This window comes from Ceratotherium simum, chromosome 29 (assembly GCF_057802395.1).
Source record: "Ceratotherium simum simum isolate JZ-2026a chromosome 29, ASM5780239v1, whole genome shotgun sequence".
Taxonomy (NCBI): domain Eukaryota; kingdom Metazoa; phylum Chordata; class Mammalia; order Perissodactyla; family Rhinocerotidae; genus Ceratotherium; species Ceratotherium simum.
This window is the reverse complement of record NC_141928.1, coordinates 22,602,973-22,628,799: the sequence shown is the minus strand read 5'-3', so window position 1 is coordinate 22,628,799 and position 25,827 is coordinate 22,602,973. Positions and strand designations below refer to the sequence as shown.

Sequence of the window (25,827 nt, the reverse complement as noted above, 5' to 3'; positions counted from 1 at the left end):
TGGGTTCCAATCTCATCGCTACCAATTAGTAACTGTGATCCCTGGCAAGTTATGGCAAGGCAACCTCCATAAAAATGGGGATCATAGTAGCACCCCCATTTCACAGCCGAGGCCCTCGAGGGTACTCAGCCAGTGAGCAGCTAAATGGGATTGGAGCCCAGGCAGTCTGACACCAGAACCTAGCTTTACGCCACTTGTCCAAAGCTGCCTCTCAAAAGGGCTGTTGCGAGTATTACATGATAGAAGAGTTATAAAGCGCTTAGCAAAAGCCTAGCACTTAATAAGCGCTCAGTTAAGTTTCCTATGGTCACATCAATATCTGGTGTTCTGTGTTATAAAACAAGGACGCATACATGCGATTTAATTCAGCAAAAAATCAAAAGGACTGCAGTAGCTGGCGGCACCTGCGCCGGGGTCGGGTGGGGGGTGCGGGCGGCCGCCCACCGAGCGGCGGGGGGGGCGGGGCGGGAGGAAGCGCGGTGGCGGGCGCGGGGCCGCCGCTCCGGCCCCGGGGGCGGGGTCAGGGAGGCCCCGCCTAGCAGCCACCTGCGACAGGTGGAGCGCGCGGCGCCGGGCGCTCGGCCATGGCCGCGGAGAGCGCCGGGCCGGGGCCGGGGCCGGGGCCGGGACCCGGGCCGGGATCCGAACCCGGGCCCCTGTGCCCCGCGCACGGCCAGGCTCTGAGCTGGTTCTGCTGCTCTGAGCGGCGGCTCGTGTGCGCCGCCTGCGCGGGGCTGGGCGGCCGCTGCCGGGGGCACCGCATCCGCCGGGCCGAGGAGCGCGCCGAGGAGCTGCGGGTGAGCGGGGTGGGCGCCGGAAGGCGGGGACTCCGAGCGAGGGCGCCGGAAGGCGGGGGCTCCGAGCGAGGGCGCCTGGGGCGGGCGGACCTGGCAGCTGCTCCAGGAGCCCAGCTCGGCGGTGGCACTGGCTGTCGAACGAGGCGGTTAAGGGTGTGGCCTCTGGAGTCAGGCCGACCTGAGTTCGAATCCCACCGCCGTCCGTCCTCCTCCTAACTCTCTGGGCCTCAGTGTCCTCATCTGTAGTTTGGGGCTAATAATAGCGCGCATTGATTAGAGATGTCGTGCGGTACAAATAAGATAAAGGGCGAAATGCTGTTTTGCCTATCACATAGTGCCTGATCCAGCTGCCCTCTCCTCCTGCGTTGCTCAGTGGACGGACCGAGAGCCGGGCCTGGACTCGGGCAATAAAGGGCTCCGCTGCTCCAGCCGCCCGGGACAGGGTGTGCCCAACTCCCGCCCCGGTGGAAGCTGACCTCTCGTAAACCCGGCCCTTCCCCACTCCTCAGCCCCTCGGCTCGAGGCCCCTCCCCTCGTCCACCCTTCTGGCTTCCTGGTGAGGTGCTTTCTTTTCCCTTCAGGATTGGCCTTGACCGTGCTTCAAGCTGGTTTCACCCGGGGAACGGAGCGGGCGGGCAGGATCTCGGAGGTTCCTTCGGGAAGCCTTCCCCTAGGGTTTCTCCCCACCTCCACTTCAGCTTGTCTCGGGGCTGGGGCTGGTCACTTTCCTGTCACCACGCCTCCCTTGGGCTGCTGAGAGTGGAAGTCACCCTGGGGCTTCCTCCCTCCTTGCAACCTAGCTGTGGCCCCTGGGGGTCTCCTTGCAATTTGATTAAACTGCTTCATTCTCCCAACCTCTCCCCGCAGTTGTGCCCAGCTCTGAGGCCGGAGAGCTCTCTCTGGGGACCTCCCTACTCAGACTGGACTGCAGTAAACACACCTGACTGGGGGCTGGGGCCAGGAGAGATTCGGTTATCAGCAACACCTCAAAGCTCTTGGTTGGTCCTGTCACCACGATCCACAATAGTGCTAATGAAAATAAACTTGTATAATGTGATATACTAAACTTGCATAGTGGATAGAAACTTTGGAAGTCCCAAAGGAACTTAAGGGTCCATCATCTCATCCAGACCAGCCTTTGAAGTGGGCCTACCTACATTTTACAGATGAGGAAACTGAGGCCCAGAACAGGGCAGTAAGAACTCCTCCAAGGTTCCTGATGTTCAGGGGCTGGACTAGGCGAGTCATTGACCAGGGCAGAGGAAACCACATCTTTGCGTCAGTGGTTGGAGGGAGGAAGTGATGCTAATGGGAGCGAGAATTTAATGAAAACCTTAAAAAAAAAAAAAGTTGCCATCAGGTCTGAATCTGAGTGGTGGATGGGCGGAGGCTGGCACAGGGTGGCAGGCCTGCGCTTGTTTTGGAACGCACTGTGCTCAGGGCACCTTAGGGTCCTGAGGCCCTAAGCATATTCATCTCCCTTGCCTGGAGGGAGGTTTGCTTTGCCTTCTCTCTCTCCAGTTTTGAGTAGCTTTTGCCTTTTGCACACTCCTTTCCCTATCCCTCTAACTAGCAAAGAAATTTGGCCCCGGGGGAAGATTCTTACTGAACTGGGCAAAAACAGCACCAGTTCAGCAACTTCTCTCTTACTTTCTGCATTCCTGCCCTGTAGCTTTTCGGAAGCTAGTCTCAGTTCTCTGAGTCCTCTGATATATGGTGATCCTCCCACTCAACTCAATTCTGTAACTTTGTATTGGGTGAAGTGTAAGACTAATTCCTAACTGAGGGGGGCCGCGATTTACAAGGGCTTCCCAAGGGAGGTAGCTGAGTTGCCTTTTGGCAGATAGAACTGGGGCAAAGCTCTTAGGGAAATTGTGGAGGGGCCGCTCCTTGGAAGGGCTCCCGTAGTTACCTGGAGAAATAGAAAAGCAGGGGCCTGGCCATCCCTCCTTGGGCAAGTCACTTCTCCGTGGGCCTGAGCTTCTTTTCTCAAGCTCTCCCCTGCTTTCTTGGGCGATGCTCACAGCTTTGGGCGCTGTGAACTGCTGAACCTCTGTGGTCGAGGAAGTGGGTGTTCATTCATGCAGTTTATTCAGGGCCTTCTGAATAAGGCCCTTCTAGGTCTCTTCTAGGTAGTGGGACATAGAATAAGTTAAGGCATGGTGCTTGTGTTCCAGTGGTGGGGGTAACAGGTACAAAGAAAGTAAAAACACATAATATACAGTCAGAGAGTGATAAGTGCAAGGGAGAAAAATAAGCAAAGCAAGGGAATGGGGTGTGGGAATGGTCAGGGAAGGCCTCTGAAGAGGTGGTATCTGAATGGAGTGGGGGAACGAGATATGTGTGTGTGTATATATATATGAGAAAAGACTGCTGGAGACAGAAGAACAACAGGTGCAAAGGCACTGAGGTCAGGACAGGTTTGGTGTATTTATAGACCAGAAAGAAGGCCAGTGTGGAGAGTGGTAGGAGGTGACAGTGGGGAGATAGGCAGAGTCACGTCAGGTAGGGCCTTGTTGGCTAAGGTAAGAAGCTTGATCTCTTCTCACTGTGGGTGTACTGGAAAGCCATTGAAGGGTTTTGAGCAGGGTCATGACCTGATCCGATTTCCTTATAAAAGATAGCAGGGACTAACTGTGGGGGTCAAGAATGGAAGGCCAATTAGGAGGCTCTAACAGTAGTTCCTCTGGGAGATAATGGTGATCTGGGCAGAAGAGCAGGAGTGGAGGTACCAGAAGTGGCCAGAGGAGAGAGAGACTTTGGAGATGGGGCTGCTAGGACTCACTGATGGATTAGATGTGGGGTTGGAGAATAACTGCTGGGTTTTTGGTCTGGGTAATGAGGTGGATGATTGGTGCTAGCTAGTGAATGGGGATAACTTGGGGAAGAGCAGTTTGGGAAGCCATATTCTTCGGCGTATGTGCAGGTGTGGAGGGTCAGGGAGCTGGGTCTGAAGGAGGGTTGAGAGTATGCATAAAATGATGATGATGGGCCACGGGATTTCAGGATAAAGAGGGAAGTGAGGCCACAAAAGAGGATGGTGGACAATGAAAAGTGGTAAGACTAATGTACTGGCAGCTCCAACTGAGCTGAAGAATTGCTGGAGTGGAAATTCTAGAGTTAGTGATCTAGAAGGATGGGAAGTGGTAGGCAGAGTGTGAAATCTTTGAAATGAAGGTTTTGGAGGTGGTATGGTTTTCAATAATGATGAGGTCTGGGACATGACCATGGGAGTGGACGAGGTACGGGAAAAACTCATTGGAATGGAGTGAATGGATCAACATGGATCAAGACGCCATGGGTGTCATTTGTGTTGTAGAACAAGATTGTGGACCAGTGTGAGCGACTGCAGTTACAGAGTGCCGGCATCACCAAGTATGTGGCCGAGGTCCTGCCGGGGAAGAACCAGAGAGCAGTGGTAGGTAATTCTTCCCCTTTCCCCTCTACTCTGGGCCCCCTCCTAGGATAAGACCCCAGTCTTAGGAGCTTGGACCAGTCTAGGGTCCCTTCCCAACCTCACAGACTCTGTGTTACTAGCAAAGCTGGATGGCCAGGAAGGATGGTTTCTCATCTCTCTGAGCCTTGGTTTTACCATTTGGGCAGGGTGGACTATTGCCAGTGCCACACTGGGTGCAAAGCCTCTGCTAGAAAATGACTTTCTAGGGGTAAGGGATCAGGGAGGGTAGCATACCATCTAATTATTTTGTGCTTAGCCCCCAAATTATAAAATAACCTAGGGGGCCGGCCCCGTGGCTTAGCGGTTAAGTGTGCGCGCTCCGCTACTGGCGGCCCGGGTTCGGATCCCGGGCGCACACCGATGCACCGCTTCTCTGGCCATGCTGAGGCCGTGTCCCACATACAGCAACTAGAAGGATGTGCAACTGTGACATACACGTACCTACTGGGGCTTTGGGGAAGAAAAGGAGGAGGACTGGCAGTGGATGTTAGCTCAGAGCCAGTCTTCCTCAGCAAAAAGAAAAAAAAAGAGGAGGATTAGCATGGATGTTAGCTCAGGGCTGATCTTCCTCACAAAAATAAAATAAAATAAAATAAAATAACCTAGGGACTTGCACAGTGAGTATTTATGACAAGCTTATGCGGTAGACGGCAGTAACATCCATGTTTACAGATGGGGAAATGGGTCCCATAGAGGTTAACTGACTTGCCCAAGGTCCTACAGCCTCCTGCCAGAGTCAGGTCTATGACCTGGATCTTCTGACTCCCCAGCCAGTGCTCCTTCTGCTGCGCCCCACTGCTGATCCTTTATTCAGTTGATTCATTGCCACTGCTACATCCTCACTCTCAAGTATGCCCTTCAGGGGCAGGGACTATAAGTTTCTTTCTGCGCATTCCCTCCCTCCTTCCTTCCCACATAGTACATGTGAATGGACCATTGGATTTAGTAACACGCACAGCATTGAAGATCCTGACAAGAGGCGTTTTGTAGAGACATGGGGTGAAAGCCTGATTTGAGTGGGTTTCAGAGAGGATAGGAGAAGAGCAATTTGGGATAGCTGACACAGGCAACTCTTGATGAGCTTTGCTGTAAAAGGGAGCTGAGAAATGGGATGATGGAGGGGGAGATATGGGATCAGGAGGGCTTTTTGTTTTATTTTTTAAATGGGAGAAATTACTCTGTGTGTATATACTGATGAGAATTGTCCAGTACAAAGGGGAAAATTAATGATGCAAGAGAAAGGGAAATTGGGCACAGCAAAGAGTGTGAGACCTAGTAAATGAGTGGAAGGGTTGGCCGTAGATAAGAGCATGGGCAGTTCATCCACAGAAACAGAGAAGGCAGCGTGTATGGGCATAGGTGCAGGTAGATGGGTAGGTGATGGGCAGAGCTTGTGAAGTTCCCTTCTGATTGCTTCTGTTTTCCATTATTTATCACCTTTGCTGTATGTTCTTAATGATGCCATTTGTCATTTTATAGATATGTTTTGTTCTCCATTAATCTGTTAATGTGGTAACATATTAAGAGTTTCTAATGCTAAATTATCCTTGAATTCCCGGGGAAAACCAAACCAACTTGATCATAGTGTTTTTTTTTTAACTTTTAATTTTGAGATAATGTAGATTCACATACAGTTGTAAGAAATAATCATATAGCAGTTCATCCATTTTCCCCCAATGGTAATATCTTGCCTAACAGTAGTACAGTTTCATAACCAGGAAATTGACATTGATACAACCCATCTTATTCAGATTTCACCGGTTTTACGTGCACTCATTTGTGTATCTAATTCTAGGCAATTTTATCAAGTGTATAGATTTGTGTGACTACCACCACAATGAAGATACAGAACAATTTCATCATAAGGATCTCTTGTGCTACCCTTTTATAGCCACGCCCCAGCCTCCTTCCCTTTGTATTATTGTTATACAAATTGTCTGGGTTTGGATTGCTAATCTTAGTTTAGGGTTTTTTAAAAAGGATTTTTAAAAAGGATTTATGCTCAGGAGTGAGATTAGCCTATGAATTTCATTTCTTGTATAATCCTTATCAGATTTTGGTATCGGGATTATATAAGCCTTATTCAGTGAGCTGGGAAACAGAACTCTATTTTCACTGGAGGAGTTTGTATAAGATTGGAATTATCTATGCCTTGAATGTTTGGTGACACCCCCTGTAAAACTGTCTGGGCTTGGCAGTATTTTTATTGGTAGATTTTTAACTGCTGATTCATTTCCCACCGTGATTATAGGATTATTCCTGTTCTTTCTTTTCTCTTTGGTTTTAGTAAATTTTTTTCTGGAAAAATGATCTATTTTGTCTATTTTTAAATTTAATGGTATAAAGTTGTTCTTAATCTTGATCAAAGTTGCCACAGGTTTGTCTATTTTGTTAGTCTTTTCAAAGAACCAGCTTTTAGTGTTTTGATCCTCTCTTTTGTATCTTTTATTTCACTATTATTTCCTCTTATCTTTATAATTTTTTCCTTTTTTTAATTTTTAAATTTTATTTATTTATTTTTTTGTGAGGAAGATCAGCCCTGAGCTAACATCTGTTGCCAATCCTCCTCTTTTTGCTGAGAAAGATTGGCCCTGGGCTAACATCTGTGCCCATCTTCCTCTATTTTATATGGGACGCCGCCACAGCATGGCTTGACAAGCAGTGCGTCGGTGCGCGCCTGGGATCCAAATCTGCGAACCCCGGGCCTCCGAAGCAGAGCACACGCACTTAACCGCTGCGCCACCGGGCTGGCTCCCCTTTTTTTTTTTTCAGATATACTCTGTTGTTTTTTAACTTCCTGAGTTAAACACAGTTATTAATTTTAGTCTTCTTTCTCAAGGTGAACATTTAAACTATATATGGTATTGATAGAAGTACATCCCATAAATTTGATGTAGTATTTTCATTCAGTTGTAAGTATTTTTAAATTTCCACTATGAGGGCCGGCCACGTAGCTTGGCGGTTAAGTGCGCGTGCTCTGCTGCTGGCGGCCCGGGTTCGGATCCCAGGCGCGCACCAACGCACTGCTTCTCCGGCCATGCTGAGGCTGCGTCCCATGTACAGCAACTAGAAGGATGTGCAGCTATGACATACAACTATCTAGTGGGGCTTTGGGGGAAAAAATAAATAAATAAATAAAATTATAAAAAAAAAAAAATTTCCACTATGATTTGTTCTTTCTTTCTTTTTTCTTTTTTTTGCTGAAGAAGATTCGCCCTGAACTAATATCTGTTGCCAATCTTCCTCTTTTTTTTTTTTTTTTGTGAGGAGATCAGCCCTGTGCTAACATCCGCCAATCCTCCTCTTTTTTTGCCGAGGAAGACGGCCCTGGGCTAACATCCGTGCCCATCCTCCTCCACTTTATATGGGACGCCGCCACAGCATGGCCTGCCAAAGCAGTGCATCGGTGCACGACCGGGATCCGAACCAGAGAACCCCGGGCCGCCGCAGCGGAGAGCGCGCACCCAACCGCTTGCGCCACCGGGCCAGCCCCCCTCTTTTTTTTTTTTATATGTGAGCCACAACCACAACATGTCCACTGACAGACAAGTGGTGTAGGTCTGGGCCCAAGAACCTGGGCCGCCGAAGCGGAGCATGCCGAACTTAACCACTAGGCCACTGTGGCTGGCCCTATGATTTGTTCTTTTACTATGAATTATTAGAAATATATTTTTAAATCTCCAAATGTATGGTTTTACTTTTCAAGTTATTATCATTATTATTATTTTTGTTGAATGCTAACTTAACTGCATTTGTAGTATGTATGATATCAGTTGTTTGAAATTCGTTGAGACTTGCTTCATGCCCTAAAATATGGTCAATTTAGGTGAATGTTTCATATTCACTTGAAAAAAATGTATAGAGTTCTATATATGTTTAGTAATTAAGCTTATTAATTGGTTCAAGTCTCTATACTTACTAGATTTTTATCTACCAGATTTATTGATTACTGGCAAAGGGCATTTACCTTTGCCCTTATGATATGATACATGTTCATATCATGCTGTAGAGTTGTCTATTCTTCCTCATAATTCTGTCAATTATTCTTTTTATATTTTGGTGCTATTTATTAAATGGGTGTAATTAGATTTGTTATATATTTTTGGTAAACCATTCCTTTATCACTTTATAATGACCTTTTATGCCCAGGAATTCTTTTTTTGCCTTAAAGTCTATTTTGTCCTTTATTCATTACTATAGCAGCAAATATTTTCCTGATATATTGTTTTCTTTCCTTTTACTTTCAACTTTTCCATGTTCTTATGTATTTATTAGGTGTGTCTTATAACTGGATTTTGTTTCCTTTTTAAAAAATCCAATCTGATAATCCCTGCCTTTTAATGAGGGAGTTTAATCAACTTATCACTATTGTGATGGCTGATATATTGGATTTATAGCTATCATTTAAACTTTATGTTTTCTATATAGTCTGCTTTTTCTTCTTCTCCTGCTTTCTTTTGTGTTAATCAACCCCTCTTCCCCCTTTTTCCCCATACCAATCTGAAAGTTAGATATTCTATTTATAGTTTATTTTTGGTTCCCTTAAAATTTTAACATGAATACTTAACAATGTCTAAAATGAGTCACCCTGCATAATACAAGCACCATGAGCAAGCTTTAGCCCAATAACCCCCCTGGTCTTGCATGTTGTTGTCCACTATTTTCGTTAAGGTACATCTTTTAATAAATTCCCCCATTCATAGGAAATATTCCATTTTTGATTAGAGATGTCTTTATTGTGCTCCCATTTTGGTATGATGGTTTAGATGAGTATAAAATTCTAAAGTAAATCACAAACCCCACGCCACGCAGTTGAATCCTCAGCTCTTGATTACCCTGCTTTTCAGTTTCCTTTCTACTTTTGGACTCCAGGGGATTTCCTTTATTAGCTGCCAGGGCAGCTACACTTTTAAAAGGATGTTTGGGCTATTCTTCCAGCATTTCTGTGTTTTGTTCTAGGAGGGTTTTTAGTTTATTCTGTCATATCTTTGGAAAGAGAAGTTTTCTTTTTTTCTCTGCTGTTCTTTTATGGGAGTGACTCAAGAAATGTGTTGAAATTGACTGCAGTCTTCTAGTCAAGGATAGTGTGATGCCTCTTGGGTCAGGGTCTGTTCTTGATCCTGATCACACAGTACAAACTTGGCTGCAGAGACCCAGCCCCGTGGGGAAGGCATCCAGGTGGGATAGAGAGAAGGGCAATAGCTAGTGTTGTTGAACACTTATGTGCTGGGCTTGGTTCTGTTTCCTTTAAATGTATTAACTCATTTAATCCTTACAAGAGCCTTGTCAGGTAGGTACTGTTATTATCCTCATTAGACAGATTGGAAAACTGAGGCATAGGGAGGATAAGGAACATGCGCACAGTTCCACAGATAGTGGTAAGTGGAACAGCTAAGATTTAAACCTGGGCACTGTCTCTACAGCCTAATTTCCTGACCACTATGCTATTTTGCCTCAAGAGAACACTGAAGTTGGAGGCTGAACTCCTGGGCTCACTTGGCCATTCACTTAGCCACTGTCTCTTCCCCACTGGGCACATTATGGGATAATCATCCCCTGCACTGTACAAAGCAGGTCTTCAGGGAGAGGGCACAGGGAAAGCTGCAGGCTCTCTGAGACGTTCTGGCACGGAGACAGTTCTACTCTCACTTGTCTGGCAAGAGTGCAGGTGCTTCATGCAACAGACGCCTTTGGGAGAGACTGGTTAGCAGATGGCATTGGTGTAGGGGAATAGTGTTGGACTGAGAGTCAACAGAACTGGGTTCTAGTCCCAGCTCCGCCACTGACTTGGCATGTGAGCACTACCAAGAAATTTTTGACTAAGTTGGAAATAACTTTCCCATTCAGTCATTCAGTAAATGTTTGAGTACCTACTGTGTGCCATATACACACAGTTTGAGTACCTATTGTGCTTGTTGGTAGGAAACACATGTTAACTTCGTTGACTGAGAATTGATTTCAGGCCTCCTGTGTGACAGATAAGAATTCTACCATGGAATGGACAGATTTAGGAAGTAATGAGCTTTTTGTCCTCAGACATGGTCAAAATATCAACTAGACTGCTGTTGGTGTTTGTCCTGTTCATGGGAATGACTTTTTAGGCCTTTCTGCTCTGCAATTCTATGGTTTTCTGATCTTGGTCCCTTGGCCTTGGGATTCCCAACTGTGAAACAAGCAGGTGATTCTAGTTGATCTCTAAGCCCTTCCCAGCTCTTCCATTCTGTGATCCTGGCTCCATGAGATATGGCCTGGATGTCTGGATCTCAAACGTCTTTACCCTAAACCACATTTGGGAAATCTTAGAGCTGAGATGGCTTAAGGACTGTTACTCCCATTACTGTGCCTATGGCAGACATTGCTAATCAATCTCGGCACTCCTTCCTGCTGAGCCCAAACCCTCCTAACCTTGACTGGGGCTTTGCCAGACCTGACTCCTCGTTTTATCCCTTCACAGAGCACAGCCAGCGCAGCACGGGAACTGGTCATCCAGCGGCTAGGCCTGGTAAGGAGCCTGTGTGAGAGCGAGGAGCAGCGCTTGCTGGAGCAGGTGCATGGCGAAGAGGAGCGGGCCCACCAGAGCATCCTGACACAGCGAGTGCACTGGGCCGATGCGCTGCAGAAGCTCGACGCCATCCGCAGCAGCCTGGTGGACATGCTCACCCATCTGGATGACCTCCAGCTGATTGTAAGTCAGGCAAGGGTGAGGGTGTGACCAGTTGGCCCATCTCCTCAAAAGTTTGAAAACATCGAGAATGTTTATTGGTAGGAGGTAGGTGGAAATGATCATTTGGAGCAGGGATGAAGCAGGGGAATAAAATTATGTAGATTTTTTTTTGTACCTGATGACTACTGTTTCCATAGTGAGCAAATATTTATTGAGTGCCTACTGTGTGCTGAGCATTGTGTTATGGGGTGGAGTCATGGGGTGCAGCTGTCAGTGACTCACAGCCTTAGAGAGGAGATGAATACATAAACTGATAATGCGGATATGGAGGGATATGCCCAATGGTAGAGCACATCACCAGGAGCTAAGGGCCCCACAATCCGGGCCTGAGGTGAGTGGTAGTCAGGGAAGGCTTCCTGGATGAAGTGACTTAGAAGCTGATGCCTAAAAGATAAGAGTGGCAGCTATGTTAAAGGAAGTGGGGAGGTGGAGAGAGTTCAGAATCATGCAGCAAGAACACTGCACTCAGGGGAGCTGATATGGGGTCCAGTATGAAAACATAGAGCTCATCCTTAATCCTACCACCCGGAAATTACCATGATTAATATTTTGGCACATATCCTTTCAAAGTATTTTGCATAGATATGCAAATACCTGCAGTTTTAAGGGGATGGTGTGACATCTGAGTAAATATGCCAAGCAGAGAAGTGAGAATGTGGAACACCTGAGCCGTCCCACTGCAGTTCAAGTAGGGCAGTTTCCATGACCACCCTAGATCGTGCATTCATTTAGTCACACAGCTTCCATGTAGAGAGCACATTGTGGCCCAGACACGGGGACAGTCACGATGGAAGATTCAGAAAGCGTCCCAGCCATCTAGGAGCTGACAGTCTTGATGGGGGTGTAATGCTGGGTACATATGTGAATGTCCTGAAGTGTTGTTGAGGGAGAGTCAGGATGCCATGGGGCACAAGGGACAAAGTGAGTGATTCTGAGTGTGGGATGAGGGAGGTATGTGAAGAAGAACCCAGAAAGCTTTGTTGGGTCTTAAAGAAGGAGTGGAATTTTTTTATTCTAGAGTCTGTGTGAGCCCTCCACCCTACTTGAATATATTCAAGTCTTGACTGCCTGCTGGGTTTCTGGTGCCAAGCCTGACTCTGTTTTCTTTTCTCACAGCAGAAGGAGCAGGAGATTTTTGAGAGGTGAGTATGGCCCCATAATTTGCTTGGGCAGTCACCGAAACCATGGCCCTTAGGCCTCCACCTAGTCCGTTGCGTTCAGGCCCTGCTGCTCCCGGGAGAAACCACAGGGCATGCAGCTGAGTGGCCTCCCTGGAGCCAGGCTCAGTGGACTGGGGGCTTCCTGACCCTAGCCTGGAGAACTGCTTTAGACCCATGTGGACGGGCAGTGAAAGACGTACTTATTAATCAGGGGCCCGCCACGGGCTTTCTTAAATGTTAGCCTATTAAAAAATGTACAGTCACCCTGTCGGAGGGTTTTACCACCTCATCTACAGAGGAGAGTGCTGAGACTCAAAGAGGGGAAGGGACTTGCCTGAGCCCCAGAGCTGGGACGTGGACCCACACTGACGCCTGTCCCAGTACTGCATTCTCTACCTCACTACCCCTTTCTCTGATGAAAGAATCTATGAAACTTAAGTCTTCATTACACTCAAAATTTGCATTTTAGTTATGCAATAATAAATGAATTTCACCAGGCCCTACCTGGGTCTAGGATGGGTGCCAAGAGCCTGAGGAAGTGGCTAAGAGGATGTAATTTGCCAGGCAAAGAAATTAAATTGTCACACCTTGTGTGCAAGATTTCAGAGCTGAACTTGGGGAGCACAATCCGTTCTTCTTATTTATTTTTGTATTGAAGCTTCAATAGCAATACATGTGCATGAGAGGAAAAAAAAATTCCACCTATATAAAACCACTTAAAATTAAAAATGAGCGTCCATCATCCCTTCTGAATCTTGTTCCCCTAGAGGTGATCAGTTTTAACACTTAGAGGTGTGTCTTGTGGGGGCCGGCCCCGTGGCTTAGCGGTTAAGTGCTCGCGCTCTGCTACTGGCCGCCCGGTTTCGGATCCTAGGCGCGCACCGATGCACCACTGGTCCGGTCATGCTGAGGCAGCATCCCACGTAGAGCAACTAGAAGGATGTGCAACTATGACATACAACTATCTACTGGGGCTTTGGGGAGAAAAAGGGAAAAAAAAAAGGGAGGAGGATTGGCAATAGATGTTAGCTCAGGGCTGGTCTTCCTCAGCAAAAAAAAAAAAAGATGTGTGTCTTGTGGACTTACCTATATATAGTCATAGGAGAGTATGTGGGGTTTTGTTGCTTCTTTAAAAAAAAAGTTGTTGTTTTTTTTTTATAATTTTATTTATTTATATTTTTCCCCTAAAGCCTCAGTAGATAGTTGTATGTCATAGATGCACATCCTTCTAGTTGCTGTACATGGGACGTGGCCTCAGCATGGCTGGAGAAGCGGTGCGTCGGTGCGCGCCCAGGATCTGAACCCCGGGCCGCCAGCAGCGGAGCGTGCACACTTAACCCCTAAGCCACGGGGCCGGCCCTAAAAAAAAAGATTTTAAACACAGATGGGAATTTTTTTTTTTTTTTTTTTTTGGTGAGGAAGGTTAGCCCTGAGCTAACATCTATTGCCAATCTTCCTCTTTTTGCTGAGGAAAATTGGCTCTGGGCTAACATCTATACCCATCTTCCTCTACTTTATATGTGGGACGCCGCCACAGCATGGCTTGAGAAGCAGTGCATAGGTCCATGCCTGGGATCTACACCTGCGAACCTTGGGCCACTGAAGCGGAGCGTGAACTCAACCTGCCACCAAGCCGGCCCGCAGATAGGATCATTTTATACTTGCAGTTCTGTAAGTTATCAGGCCATCTTGGAATCTTTCCATGTCAGTACATTTAGATTTACCTCACTTTTTGGAAAGTCTGTGAAGTATTCCATAGTATGTACGCACTCAAATTTAGTTTATTGTCTTGTTTTAATGTGTGCTTGGCTTGTTCCTCCTTTTTCCCTCTTATAATCTTTCCACATTTCTGCTAATCTTCTCTTTCTCCTTTATCTTCGTCGTCTTCCTCTAATACAGTCTGTCCTCAATATCAAGCTGATATGATTTTTGTAAAAATTTTGGATCTCTAATTTTTTGTTTGGAAATATTTCAAACTTATAGAAAAGTTGCAAAAATAGTATAATGAACTTCACCTAGAAATACTAATTGTTAACATTTTGCCACATTTGCTCTCCCTCTCACATTTTGTCTCTTTCTTCCTGTCTATGAAATGTATATATAGGGCCGGCCCCATGGCTTAGCGGTTGGGTGCTCGCGCTCCGCTGCTGGCGACCCGGGTTCAATCCCGGGCGCGCACCGACGCGCCGCTTCTCTGGCCATGCTGGGGCCGCGTCCCACACACAGCAACTAGAAGGATGTGCAGCTATGACCTACAACTATCTGCTGGGGCTTTGGGGGGAAAAATAAATAAATAAAATTAAAAAAAAAAAAAAGAAATTATATATAAAAAGCTTGTTTTTTCTGACCTAGTTGAGTGTAAGTTGCAGAAAGCATGACCTTTTATCCCTAAATACTTCAGCATGTATTTCCTAAGAACAAAGACATTCTCTTCCATAACCACAGTGTAATTATTAAATTCAGGAAATCTAATGTTGATATAATACTATAATATACAGTCCACGTTCAGATGTTGCCAATTGTGCTAAAAATGTTCTTAACAGTGTTTGCATTTTTTTCCCCTTGTCCATCTGGTCTCTTTTAATCTGGAATTGTTCCTTGGCTTTTTTTTTTTTACCTAAACACTTTTAAAGAGTCTAAGCCAGTTGTTTTATAGAACATCCCTCAATTTGGGTTTATCTGATGTTGCCTCATGATTAGATTCAGGTTACTCATTTTTGGCAGGAATGCCTCCTAAGTGATGTGTCCTCAGTCTGTCCTATCGGGGCGCATGATATCGCTTTGTCCCATTGTCAGGATTTTGATCACTTGGATAAAGTGGTGCCTACCAGGTTTCTTCATTATAATGTTACATCTTCCCTTTCATAATTAATAAGCAATCCAAGGAGATACTTTCTGTGTAAATAGCCTGTTTACCTTCAGACTTTCATCCAATAGTTTTAGCATCCATTGATGCTAAGTGAATGAACCAACAAGCAAATAAATAAATGAATAATTCAGGCAGGAATAATGAATAATCTTGTCTGAATTATCCATTTATTTATTTGCTTATTTGTTCATTTAATTGTTTAGTATCAGTGTAGACTCATGGATTCTTATCAATGAATATCAATGAATTTTATTCAATGCATTATATTATTGCTACTGTTCTTTTTTTTTTTTTTTTTGGTGAGGAAGAGTAGCCCTGAGCTAACATCTGTTGCCAGTCCTCCTCTTTTTGCTGAGGAGAATTAGCCCTGGGCTAACATCTGTGCCCATCCTCCTCTACTTTATTTGTGGGATGCCTGCCTCAGCATGGCTTGATAGCGGTGCATCAGTCTGCACCTGGGATCTGAACCTGCAAACCCCGGGCCGCCGAAGCAGAGTGCACAAACTTAACCACTATGCCACTGGTGGGGCCCACTACTTTTCATTTTGATCTTCAAACTGTCCCAGATTTGGCCAGTAGGAGCCCCTTCAGGTGGAATCCTGTGTCCTTTTGACAGGTCCCCATCACTCTTTGAGCACTTTCTTGCTTTCTGGAACAATGAGATATCCAGGCTCAACTTGTTCTTTTCCTGCCTCAGCCCTGGAATCGGCTATTTCTCCAGGGAATCTTGGTTCTTTTAGTGGGGAATAGTATTTAAAAACTGAGATCTGGGCATTAGGTGTGTTCATTGCTACTGATGTGTCCTTGCTTCCAGGCCTCTCAGTGGACAGCGGACAGAGCTATGAAGTGAGTGTGTGCGAGTGTGTGTAACTTTTTTATGCAGGAGTTTGTATCACAACTTTTTTTTTTTTAATAGGAATCTGCTTTTTTTTTTCAAGACTTTTTAGATTGGCCCTGAGCTAACATCTGTTGCCAATCTTCCTCCTTTTTTTCTTTTTTCTCCCCAAATCCCTGGTAGATAGTTGTATGTCATAGTTGTATATCCTTCTAGTTGCTCTATGTGGGACACCGTCTCCCCATGGCTTGATGAGCGATGCATAGGTCCACGCCCAGGATCCAAACCGGCGAACTCCAGGCCACCGAAGCGGAGTGCATAAACTTAACTGCTAAGCCACCAGGCCAGCTCCTGTATTACAACTTCTAATTCCAGTCAAACACCACAGGGTTTTTCCTTTGCCTTCCCCCATTCTATATTTGTATCTTTCTTCTTTCACAGTATGAACCCTTGCTCCCAACAACAGCAATATTCATTTGTTCAATCCCACAGTACAAGCAAAGTTGTTTGAGAATTGCTAAACCCATATTACTATTGACAGATCTACTAGTAGAGTTCAAGAGTTGTTTGTAGTTCTTTGTGCCTTTAGACTGAGGGTGTATACTCTCAAAGTACCGTGTTCAAAAGTTGTCAAGCCCCTGGGGCTGGCCCGGTGGCATAGTGGTTGTTTGTGTGCTCCGCTTCAGCAGCCTGGGGTTCACAGGTTCAGATCCGGGTGTGGACCTATACACTGCTCATCAAGCCATGCTGTGGTGGCGTCCCACACACAAAAAATAAAGGAAGATGGGCACAGATGTTAGCTCAGGGCTAATCTTCCTCAGCAAAAAGAGGAAGATTGGCAATGGATGTTAGCTCAGGGCCAATCTTCCTCACCAAAAAAAAAAAAATTGTCAAGCCCCTTCTAGCTGGGAACTCACTTGCCTGAGAAATGCCTTTGTCAGCTCCAGTGTTCTTTCCATGTCCACAGCAACAGACTGGGCATTCTGATCCCAGCCAGGGCCCTGCTGTGTCCGAGCCCCATTTCTCTCCCACTTCTTTGGGGTCACGAGTTTTCTGTACAATGAGGCAGCAGGACCAGCTGGTTCTCTAGACTCTAGTGTCTACAGTTGGCCTCAGGTTTGCCCTGGGTTGGCTTAGCACTGCCAACCTCGGCTCCTCTTTCCTCCCCACCTGATGGCTGGGGTTCCTCCAGACCCAGCCTCAGTGCTTTGAGAAGATGGCAACAGACCCTCTCTTGTCCTGACCACAAAGAGCCTTTGTTACCAGCCTGCTCTCAGCTTTTCCAGGGCTCTGTTCACCTCGTTCCTCCCAAGCCAGGGCAGTCAGTGACAGTCTTGCACAGAGCTCACATCCGCGAGGAGACATGCCCCCTCCTCTCTCCCCTCCTTATTTATGGGCAGAGCCGGGAGACAAGGGGAAGAGAGCGTGTGCTCTCAGAATCGCTGCCTGATCTCAACCATCTTCAGGATTACAGGCAGTGGGCGAGTTCTTTCTCAGAACTCAGTTTAAAGTCTGCAAAGCTCTGTGGGGAATCCTCACTTTAACCTACACCCCTTTGACGTTTCACTTCAGGTCACAGGAAAAATGATGTTGGATGATGCCCGGACTCCAGGCTGGGTTTGTTCTGTTTTTGCATGGAAGCAGGACTTGAATCCAGCTCCCCTTTTTATTAGCCGTATGCCTTCTCTGCACCTCTGTTCTCTCCTGTCAAATGGGATAACGACCACCTCCCAGGTTATGGCAAAGATTACGTGAGATTCTCTATAGAAAACAGCAAGCCCACAGCCTGGCTGCTTAATCCATGGCGATTCTCCCCTCCTGGGCAACTTACTTTCCCCAATTCCAACTCCTCAACCAACCCCAGGCCCCCTGTTAGCTGAGGAGAGGTAGTTATTGGGAGCCAAGTGCTAAGACTGATTTACAGTTGGGGTGGTAACTGATGGTCCCTTGCTGTGTGATCCCTCAGGGGTGTTTGCATTTTAAGAGCAGAGGTTTTGGAGGGAGGCAAGATTTTCCTGAGCAGGATGTTGGAGTGGAAGATGCACAGGGTTTCAGGAGGCCCAGGTCCTAGTCCCAGCTCTGCTGCTAACTTACTGACAGACACTGGCGGGTTCCTTCCCCCGCAGAGCAGACCGACTCCAAGTTCTGATACTGGCACCAAGTATTTACCTCCCTGTAAATCATCTGTCTTGCTGAATTAAGGCTCCTGGGTGGGGGGCACAAGAAGAATGCCCACCTTCCCTTTTGGCTCAAGCCCCCTTTAGGGGCTCTTATGTGGGGTCTGGCTGCCAATCTTGTTGTCACTCTTGTTGGAAGATTTTGTATCTCTCCTCCTCCCATCACCCTGTATTGATCCAGATACATTTCCAGAACCTTCCTGAATCTGTCTTTTTTCCTGCACAAGGACCGAGGAAGCGGAGGGCATTTTGGATCCCCAGGAGTCAGAGAAGCTCAACTTTAATGAGAAGTGCACTCTGAGCCCACTACTGACTCAACTCTGGGCGACAGCGGCTCTCGGGTCCCTCTCAGGTGAGGAGCTGCTGGAGCCCAGCACCAGTTGGAGCAACTGGGCGTCTGTCTGTCTGTCTGGGGTTTGCTGCTGGGTCAAACTGGGCACTGGTGCATCTGGGAGGGTGGCTTTAGCAACCAGTGGTGCTGAATGCAGGCCTGTCAGTTGAGGCAGGGTTCTGGACAGGCCTGGGGCAGCTGGGCAGGTCCTTCCCATTTCAAGACCAACCTGCTCTGTGGTTGGGTCTCGGATAAATCTTGTTCCTGTAAATCACGTCCTCATGTGCTGCCCTAGTGGGACAGCTCAGTATGATTTCTTGGAAACCTTTAAGAAGGTATAATTCTCTTTAAGAAGATATAATTGATGGCCAGCTGGAGAGCATCTGGAGCGAGAAATGAGGGGCCTGGATTTGCCTCACTTATTCACTTAACATTGACTCAGATCGACTGTGGGCCTGGCCTTGTGCTGCATGCTGGGGCCGCAGAGGTGAATGTCACATGGAATTTCCACTTAGTGCAGGGGTTCCCAAAGTAGGCTTCCCCCTAGCTGGATGGAAGCTTCCATACTCCCAGGTGTGGCCTTTTCACAATTCACAGAAACGTTAGGTTTTTTGTTTTTTGTTTTTTTGTGTGTGAGGAGATCAGCCCTGTGCTAACATCTGCCAATCCTCCTCTTTTTTCTGAGGAAGATTGGCCCTGGGTCTAACATCCATGCCCATCTTCCTCTACTTTATATGGGACGCCGCCACAGCATGGCTTGACAAGTGTGTCGGTGTGCACCCAGGATCCGAACCCAGGCCGCCAACAGGGGAGCACACACACTTAACCGCTTGCGCCACTGGGCTGGCCCCAACGTTAGGTTAATGGGCTGAATTTTTCTGTTTTAACCCTGCCCCACTGCATGTCATCCTTACAATTCTGGTACAAGCTACAGCGTGTCTGCTGAGATTCTGGTATCAGTATCTGATTCACAAGTGGTTGGAAACTGCACTATCTGATGCTTCCTAACCTCCAGGGGCCACGTCCCTAGGACAAGTCTGATCTTGAGGCTGCAGATATGTCCCACCAGAATGCAGTATGATCAGTGCCAGATCTAGGAACAAACACTGACCCTGCCACCAACTGTGTGTGTTACCTTGGGCAACTCACTTCTCCTCTCTGGGCCTTATTTCTGTCAGAGGTTACAAATGAGGGGCCTGGACTAATAATAACTGTTATCATGGCCACAATTTATTGAGCACTTATAAGCTAGGCACGTGACATGTATCATCTCATTTGATCCTCATGACCACCCTGTGATAAGTCCTATTTTGATCCCCATTTTACAGATGAGGAGATTGAGACTCAGAGTAAATGGCTTATCTGAGGTCACCCTGCCAGTGAGGGGTGTGGTGAGGAAGCCCTTTGCTACTGGTAGGACCAGGTTAGGGGTGAGGGTGGGCCTGGGGCAACTGAGGATTCTTTCTGGCAGGCACAGAGGACGTGCGTATTGACGAGAGGACTGTCAGCCCGTTGCTGCAACTGTCGGACGATCGAAGGACCCTGAGTTTCAATGCCAAGAAGTCCAAGGCCTGTGCAGATGGCCTGGAGCGCTTCGACCACTGGCCCAACGCCCTGGCCACCACCTCCTTCCAGGCTGGGCTGCATGCTTGGATGGTGAACGTCCAGAACAGCTGTGCCTACAAGGTGGGCGTAGCTTTAGGCCAGCTGCCTCGAAAGGGTTCTGGCAGTAACTCTCGTCTGGGCCACAATGCCTTCTCCTGGGTCTTCTCCCGCTATGACCAAGAGTTCTGTTTCTCGCACGACGGGCAGCATGAGCCACTGAGGCTGCTGCGTTGTCCGGCCCAGCTGGGCATCCTGCTGGACTTGCAGGCACAGGAGCTGCTCTTCTACGAGCCAGCCTCGGGCACGGTGCTCCACACCCACCGCGCGGCCTTCCCTGGGCCCCTCTTCCCAGTCTTCGCAGTGGCCGACCAGACCATTTCCATCGTTCACTGACCTCTGGCCACGGGGAGGCCACGTCTACCTCCCCACCTCCCTTCCAGGCCACATGTCTACCCAGTGTCCTTTTCCCAAATGTTGCCTATGCCCGATGGGCAGCTTTGGGAGGAGTGGGGGTGTTTCAGAGCTGGGTGCAGCCCTTAAATGCTGGGTATCTATGGGGAACCTGCTGCTTCCCGGGCCTTCATCTCCCAAACCCACCAGGCATCTGCCCCTCTGAGGGTGTCTTGTCCACCACCTCATCTCCAGCGTCCAGCATGGTGCCTGGTGCATAGTGAGTGTGCAATAAATATCCGGCAAGTGAGAGGATGGATGGATGGATGCATGGATAGATAGGTTGATGGATGGACAGGTGACTAGGTGCCTGTGGTAGACTCTTCTGGAGAAACACTGCCTTTCAGCCCCCTGCCCCCCAGCTTTGAGCATGTAGAAACGAGGCTCTGGCAGAACAGCCTGTGGCTGCAGCTCTTTCATCCTCTTAATTCAGTGCTTCTCGATCCTTCTCATGACAAAGCACAAGGAGAAAAGAATATTTTTCTAGCACACAAGGACAATCTGGAAGGGATTCAGAACTCCTGCCAGGCTGCTCCTGGCCAGAGGACTCTGGCCTGGGGGGCTGTGTTCTTCCCCCAGTTTCTGCCTGGCCACTCGGAAGACCAAGGAGGTCCTATCTCCAGGTAACCTGACTGCAACACACCCACCGGCAGCTCGGCCTCCGACTTGGCAGCTGAGCTGCAGCCGGTGCCCATGCGACAACAAGGACAAATGTTTCTCCTGACTGCTGCTGACAAATGTCCCCACCTACTGGCCCCCTCTGATATGTGGAGACCTGGGGCAAGGGCTTCAAGCCAGCAAGAGCTGAGGGAGTAAGAGGGCCAGCCTTAGAGAACATGTACGTACATTATTAAAGGTTTTAAAAGATTGAACAGTTTCTTCCATATCCTTTGTTGGTAATTGGGCAAATCCCCCAAGTGCCAGCTCAGATCTTAGAGGTGCATTTGCTGGGAAACTGATGTCTTCCTCACTCTTCTCCACAGTCCCAGAAATAAGTGGGTGGCAGCTCAGCATCCATAGCTGAAGGAGCCTGGAGACGGCGTTCTGTGCCCTGCCTTGTTGGGACCAAGGGCAGGTCCCTTCCTGTTGTCTAAGGAGGTCACACTAGAACAGTGGTCCTCATATTTTTATTTCATCTGGGAGCACAGTTAAAAGGCAACCTTCCCTACAACTTCAGGCTCCTGGGCCCAAAGAGGCGGGGCTAGAGCCCTCCTCACTCTTAAGTTTGCTCATTAATTTACTTGAATCCCTAGGTGAATCAAATCCAGTCTACAGACCTATTGGCAACTGTTTTGGTTGAGATGATTTCTGAGGCCCTTGCAGCTCAGCTCTGAGACCACAGCTCATGACCCGTATCCTCACTGCCTGACACTTGGGAATCAATCTTTGGTTGCCTGGCCTTGGCACCAAGCCCAAGGCAGACAGACCCAGAAGAGTCTGAGAAGAGCTCCCCTGCCCTTACCTGGGTGCAGCCTCTGCCTAAACACCTGGGTCAAAGTAAAGCTCTTGTATTTGGCACCTGAAGGCCCCATGCCGTGCTCCTCAAACCACCAGTCTAACTCCCCCAGCAGCCTTCAGTCCTCGGCTCATGTACCTGCTGCCAGGAATGCCCCTTATCCCTCTGCTCATCTAAATGCCACTCCCCATCTCAGGGTCCACACCAGAGACCTCCCTGGCTGTTGGCACCACAGCATACACTGTATGTGCCTGCCAATGTGCTTCCCTCCTGTGGTTTTATGGCAAGGCAAGAGGTGTCCAGTCAACACCAAGTAGAGAGGTGTGTACAGCAGGGAGAGGCAGGAAGACATGGAATTTTAAAAACCAGCCTACTACTTCAATCTCCAGTGACTCCCCCCATGGTCCCTACACCCCGGCCACTTAGAGCTCCAGCCTGTTCCCTGTCCTTTCCTGCTCCCACGCTAACCCCTATGACTGGGGTGCCTGTCAAGACTGACATCCTTTAGGATACCTTCCCTGTTCTCCCAGGATCTCCACTGTGCGTCTTGTGACATGGACCCCTTCCTTCTTGCAATCCAGCGGTCACCCCAGTGGGCTTTGGAGTCAGACATGCCTAAACTGGCACCCCGGCTCCCTCATGTACTAGCTGTGACCTCAGGCGTGCCACTTAACGTCTGACTCCCTTTCCTCATTTGTACAGTGCAGGTCACACTATCTAGGCCCACTAAGTAGCTTGAGGGTTATATATGCATAGAAAGGCCTTAGCAGAGTACCTAACACACAGCAGACATAAATCAAGTTTCTGCTCAGGGCTGTAATTACGTGTTCCTTGTCTACAATCTCTTTATATGGTCCTTGGGAATATGTCCCTACACAGCTTAGGATGCTGATTCCCAAAGTAAGCTCCTCTGACCTCAGGCTTCCAGGAGATGAGTGTAGAGGCTTCAGGGCCTGACCGAGGGGCTCTAGAACCTCTGCTTCAACGCTAGCAGTTTCTCGTTTATTCCTGTTTTGCATGTTGGGGTTCCATGTAAGATCTTCCATGACAAAAGGCCCTGCTGCTAAGACAAAGTTTGCAAGAGCCTGGTTTTGAAGCTAGTTGGGCCTTCACTGAGTCCTCTTGGAGGTGAGGCGGAAGAGGAACACAGCTGTGATGAATGAACCAATTAGGCGATCAGGAGCTGGTTGGGGCAGGGCTGAAAGCCCCACTCACTGCTTTATAGTCAGAATGTGTTACGGAGGCTCCAGGGAGAAGGGCAAGGCCAGATCTCAGGAAGGAAAGGGCTCCCCGTCTCCAGTGTGTGTTGGGTGTAGCCACTTCCCTCCCCAGACTCAAAGCCCTGGAAGGGAGCCCTCCAGGCGGACAAGGGCCGGCAGCAGGTGGGACAGTGAGGGGAGGATGTGTTCTTGGGGTACAGAATCCATGATCGCAGGGTCCAAAGGCCCCGGGCCAGCCACCAGGAAGCTGTGCATGCCTACAGCTCGTGCCCCCTTGTAATCACAGTGGTAACTGTCCCCAATATGGGCTGCTATGGCCGGTTCCACCTGAGCAAGCCGCAAGGCCTCGTGGAAAATTCGGGAGTCCGGCTTGGGCCAGCCGGCAGCCTCAGAGGTCAGCACAAAGTCGAAGTGTTCCCGCAGGCCAAGACCCACCAGGATGTCCTCTAGTCGCCGGTCAAAGTTGGAGACCACTGCCAGCCTCAGACCTCGTTTCCGGCAACCCGTCAGGGTGGACTCAGCCCCCTCCAACACCTGCCAGTTGCAGGGGCTGCTGAAGTCCTTGTATAGCTGGTCAGCGATGGGGGCCATAGCCTGGGCATCCCGAACACCTGCTAGGTGGAAGGTCTGCAGGACCACATCCAGCCACCAACGGCGGGAGGTGAGGCCGTGGCTCAGGCCATAGTTGGGGAAGCTGTGGCTCTGAGCCCTGTATGCCTGCCCAAAGGCTTTACCCAGGGCCGCGGCCTCTACCTCCAGCCCATGGGCCCGGGCTATGGTGGCATATTCCTCCCCCACCGGGCGGCGGAGGCTGAGCAGTGTGTCCTTCACGTCCCACGTCAGCAGTCGTATCTGTAGCCGGTGCGCCATGGGTCTGCAGGAGGGGGCCAAGTCCACCCCACGTCTGTCTCAGGTCCCAGGTGTTGAAGGAAAACTGAGCTGGACAAGACCACCCCTCCACAACCAAAAGGTCTGCTCTTTCTAGGCCTCCTGGGTCAGATTTGCTGGCACTTGGGTAACGTCTTCACAGCAGACAGTCCTGGAATGAGACGGCAGGTGAGGTGGAAGGTCAGGCCTTGGAGTCAGAGACCGAGTGGGTTAAAATGCTGGTGCTGCCCACTCTCTGTGTGACCCTAGGAATGTCACTCTCTCATTGTGTCCCTGTCTCACGTAAGAGGAGCACAATGACCCACCCTTACAAGATTGCTCGACTAAATGAGATCACCCGTTCATTCCACAACAAATTTCTGAGCATCTATTATGTGCTAGGTGCTAGGGAACAGGGCAGATTTCCAGCTCTTGTGGCATTTACAGGCATTAAAGAATAGCGGGTACAGATATGAGACAGAGAACTATACAAACACTAAGCATGAGGAAGGCAGCATGTACCATGAGGATATAAATCCAGGGACCCCCATCTAGTCTTTGTCATCAGGGAACTTGCTAAGCAAGTGGAGTTTCAGTGGAGATCTGAAGAATGACTATGTGGGGAACGGAGGTGGGTAAGTGTTCCTTGCACTGAAAACAGCCAGTGCAAAGGACCTGAGGCAGGGCAAGGAGTCTGGTGCTTTGGGTAGACAGGGGCTGCTCAGGTGGGGCCTTATAGGTCAAGGAAAGGAAACAATAATTATGATTGCTATTACTATCGTTAACAATGCCAAAGACAGAGAGTCCTTGCAAACCATCTGACCATTTTAAACCTCTGACTGTCTATGAAGGAAGACTGAAACCAGAAAGGGGCTGATATTCACCTAAGATGAGTCAGTGGCACAGCTAGGACTAAAACCCAAACTTCCAGACTCTCTGGCCAGTACTCCCTTCCACTGCATCATGCTCAGATATACTTGGATTTAAAAAAAATCTGATTTGGTGTACCTGTGCAGCACAGGGAAAAAGGCAGGACAGAGCAGCCTGGTCCTACGTATCTCCAAGCCTCTCTGAGCCCTAGCTTCATCTTTACTGGAGGTAATAACGTCTGCCTGGGTGAAGAGCCAACGAAAGGATTACTCACCCAATGAACAGCAAATTCCTCAGCCTGTTTGTCCACGTGCTGGGAGCAGCTTCTTTCCCCAGAGTTGATTCCAGACAACCCCAGGCTTCCAGACGAAACCTGAGGGGCCAGAGTTCAGAGTGCAGCCAAGTTGTTGCCGAGGGACGGACTTGGCTGGCGAATGTGGGGTCAAGCCTTACAGGAAGTTCGTCAAGGAAATAAATTTAAGTCTGTCGGGACCTTAGAGAGACCCATCCAAAGACCACCTCACTCTGCAGGTGGATAAATGGAGGCCCAGAGAGGGACGGAACTCGCCCAAAGTCACGCAGGGAATCACTGGCACAGGTAAGACTAGAACTAAGGGCTCTCGCTCCCAACCCACAGCGTTTTCCATTTCTGGAAGCCAGAGGTGGGGATCTGGGCTGCAGGCCTGAATTGGTCACCCTGCCTCCCCACCTCCAGGGCTCAGTGGCGGCAATGTCCGGGTAGCTTGCCCTCAGAGCCGCCCTATGCAGCCGTGACCTGAGGCGGGAGGGCCCGGAGTCCGCGCTCCGACGGCTCGGCGCCGTCCCCAGGGCCCAGGACCCACCTGCCTCGCAGGGAAGCCGGTCAGGCGGGAAGCTGCAGCCGCACGCCGGCTCGGGAGAGCCGCGCAGACGCCCGGCCGTCCCGCGGAGCCACAGAACCGCCAAGCGCTCCTCGCAGCCGCTGCTCTCCAACTCCCAACCCTCGGCTCTCCGCCACCTCGGCTTCTCC

The 25,827-nt window shown here is 48.8% G+C and overlaps 2 protein-coding genes across 5 annotated transcripts; one reads left to right on the top strand and one right to left on the bottom strand.

Moving 5' to 3' along the window:
- The first annotated feature begins 584 nt into the window (after positions 1-584).
- BSPRY (B-box and SPRY domain containing) lies at positions 585-21,274 on the top strand. Of its 2 annotated transcripts, none has more exons than XM_087419260.1 (6): positions 585-797; positions 4,117-4,215; positions 10,709-10,939; positions 12,098-12,120; positions 18,247-18,371; positions 19,822-21,274. In XM_087419260.1, the coding sequence occupies exons 1-6, from the start codon at positions 585-587 to the stop codon at positions 20,346-20,348; spliced, it is 1,218 nt and encodes a 405-aa protein (XP_087275386.1). In that variant the 3' UTR covers positions 20,349-21,274. The 2 variants fall into 2 exon arrangements, with proteins under 2 accessions (XP_087275386.1, XP_087275385.1); XM_087419259.1 differs by having other exon boundaries at positions 12,095-12,120.
- HDHD3 (haloacid dehalogenase like hydrolase domain containing 3) lies at positions 21,235-25,827 on the bottom strand. 3 transcript variants are annotated; one of them, XM_087419261.1, is made up of 3 exons: positions 25,661-25,827; positions 25,093-25,266; positions 21,235-24,120 (listed from the first exon to the last, which is right to left on the bottom strand). In XM_087419261.1, exon 3 carries the CDS (start codon positions 23,949-23,951, stop codon positions 23,196-23,198), a length of 756 nt encoding a protein of 251 aa, XP_087275387.1. In that variant the 5' UTR covers positions 23,952-24,120; positions 25,093-25,266; positions 25,661-25,827; the 3' UTR covers positions 21,235-23,195. The 3 variants fall into 3 exon arrangements, with proteins under 3 accessions (XP_087275387.1, XP_087275388.1, XP_004423405.1); XM_087419262.1 differs by having other exon boundaries at positions 25,093-25,191; XM_004423348.3 differs by having other exon boundaries at positions 25,093-25,827.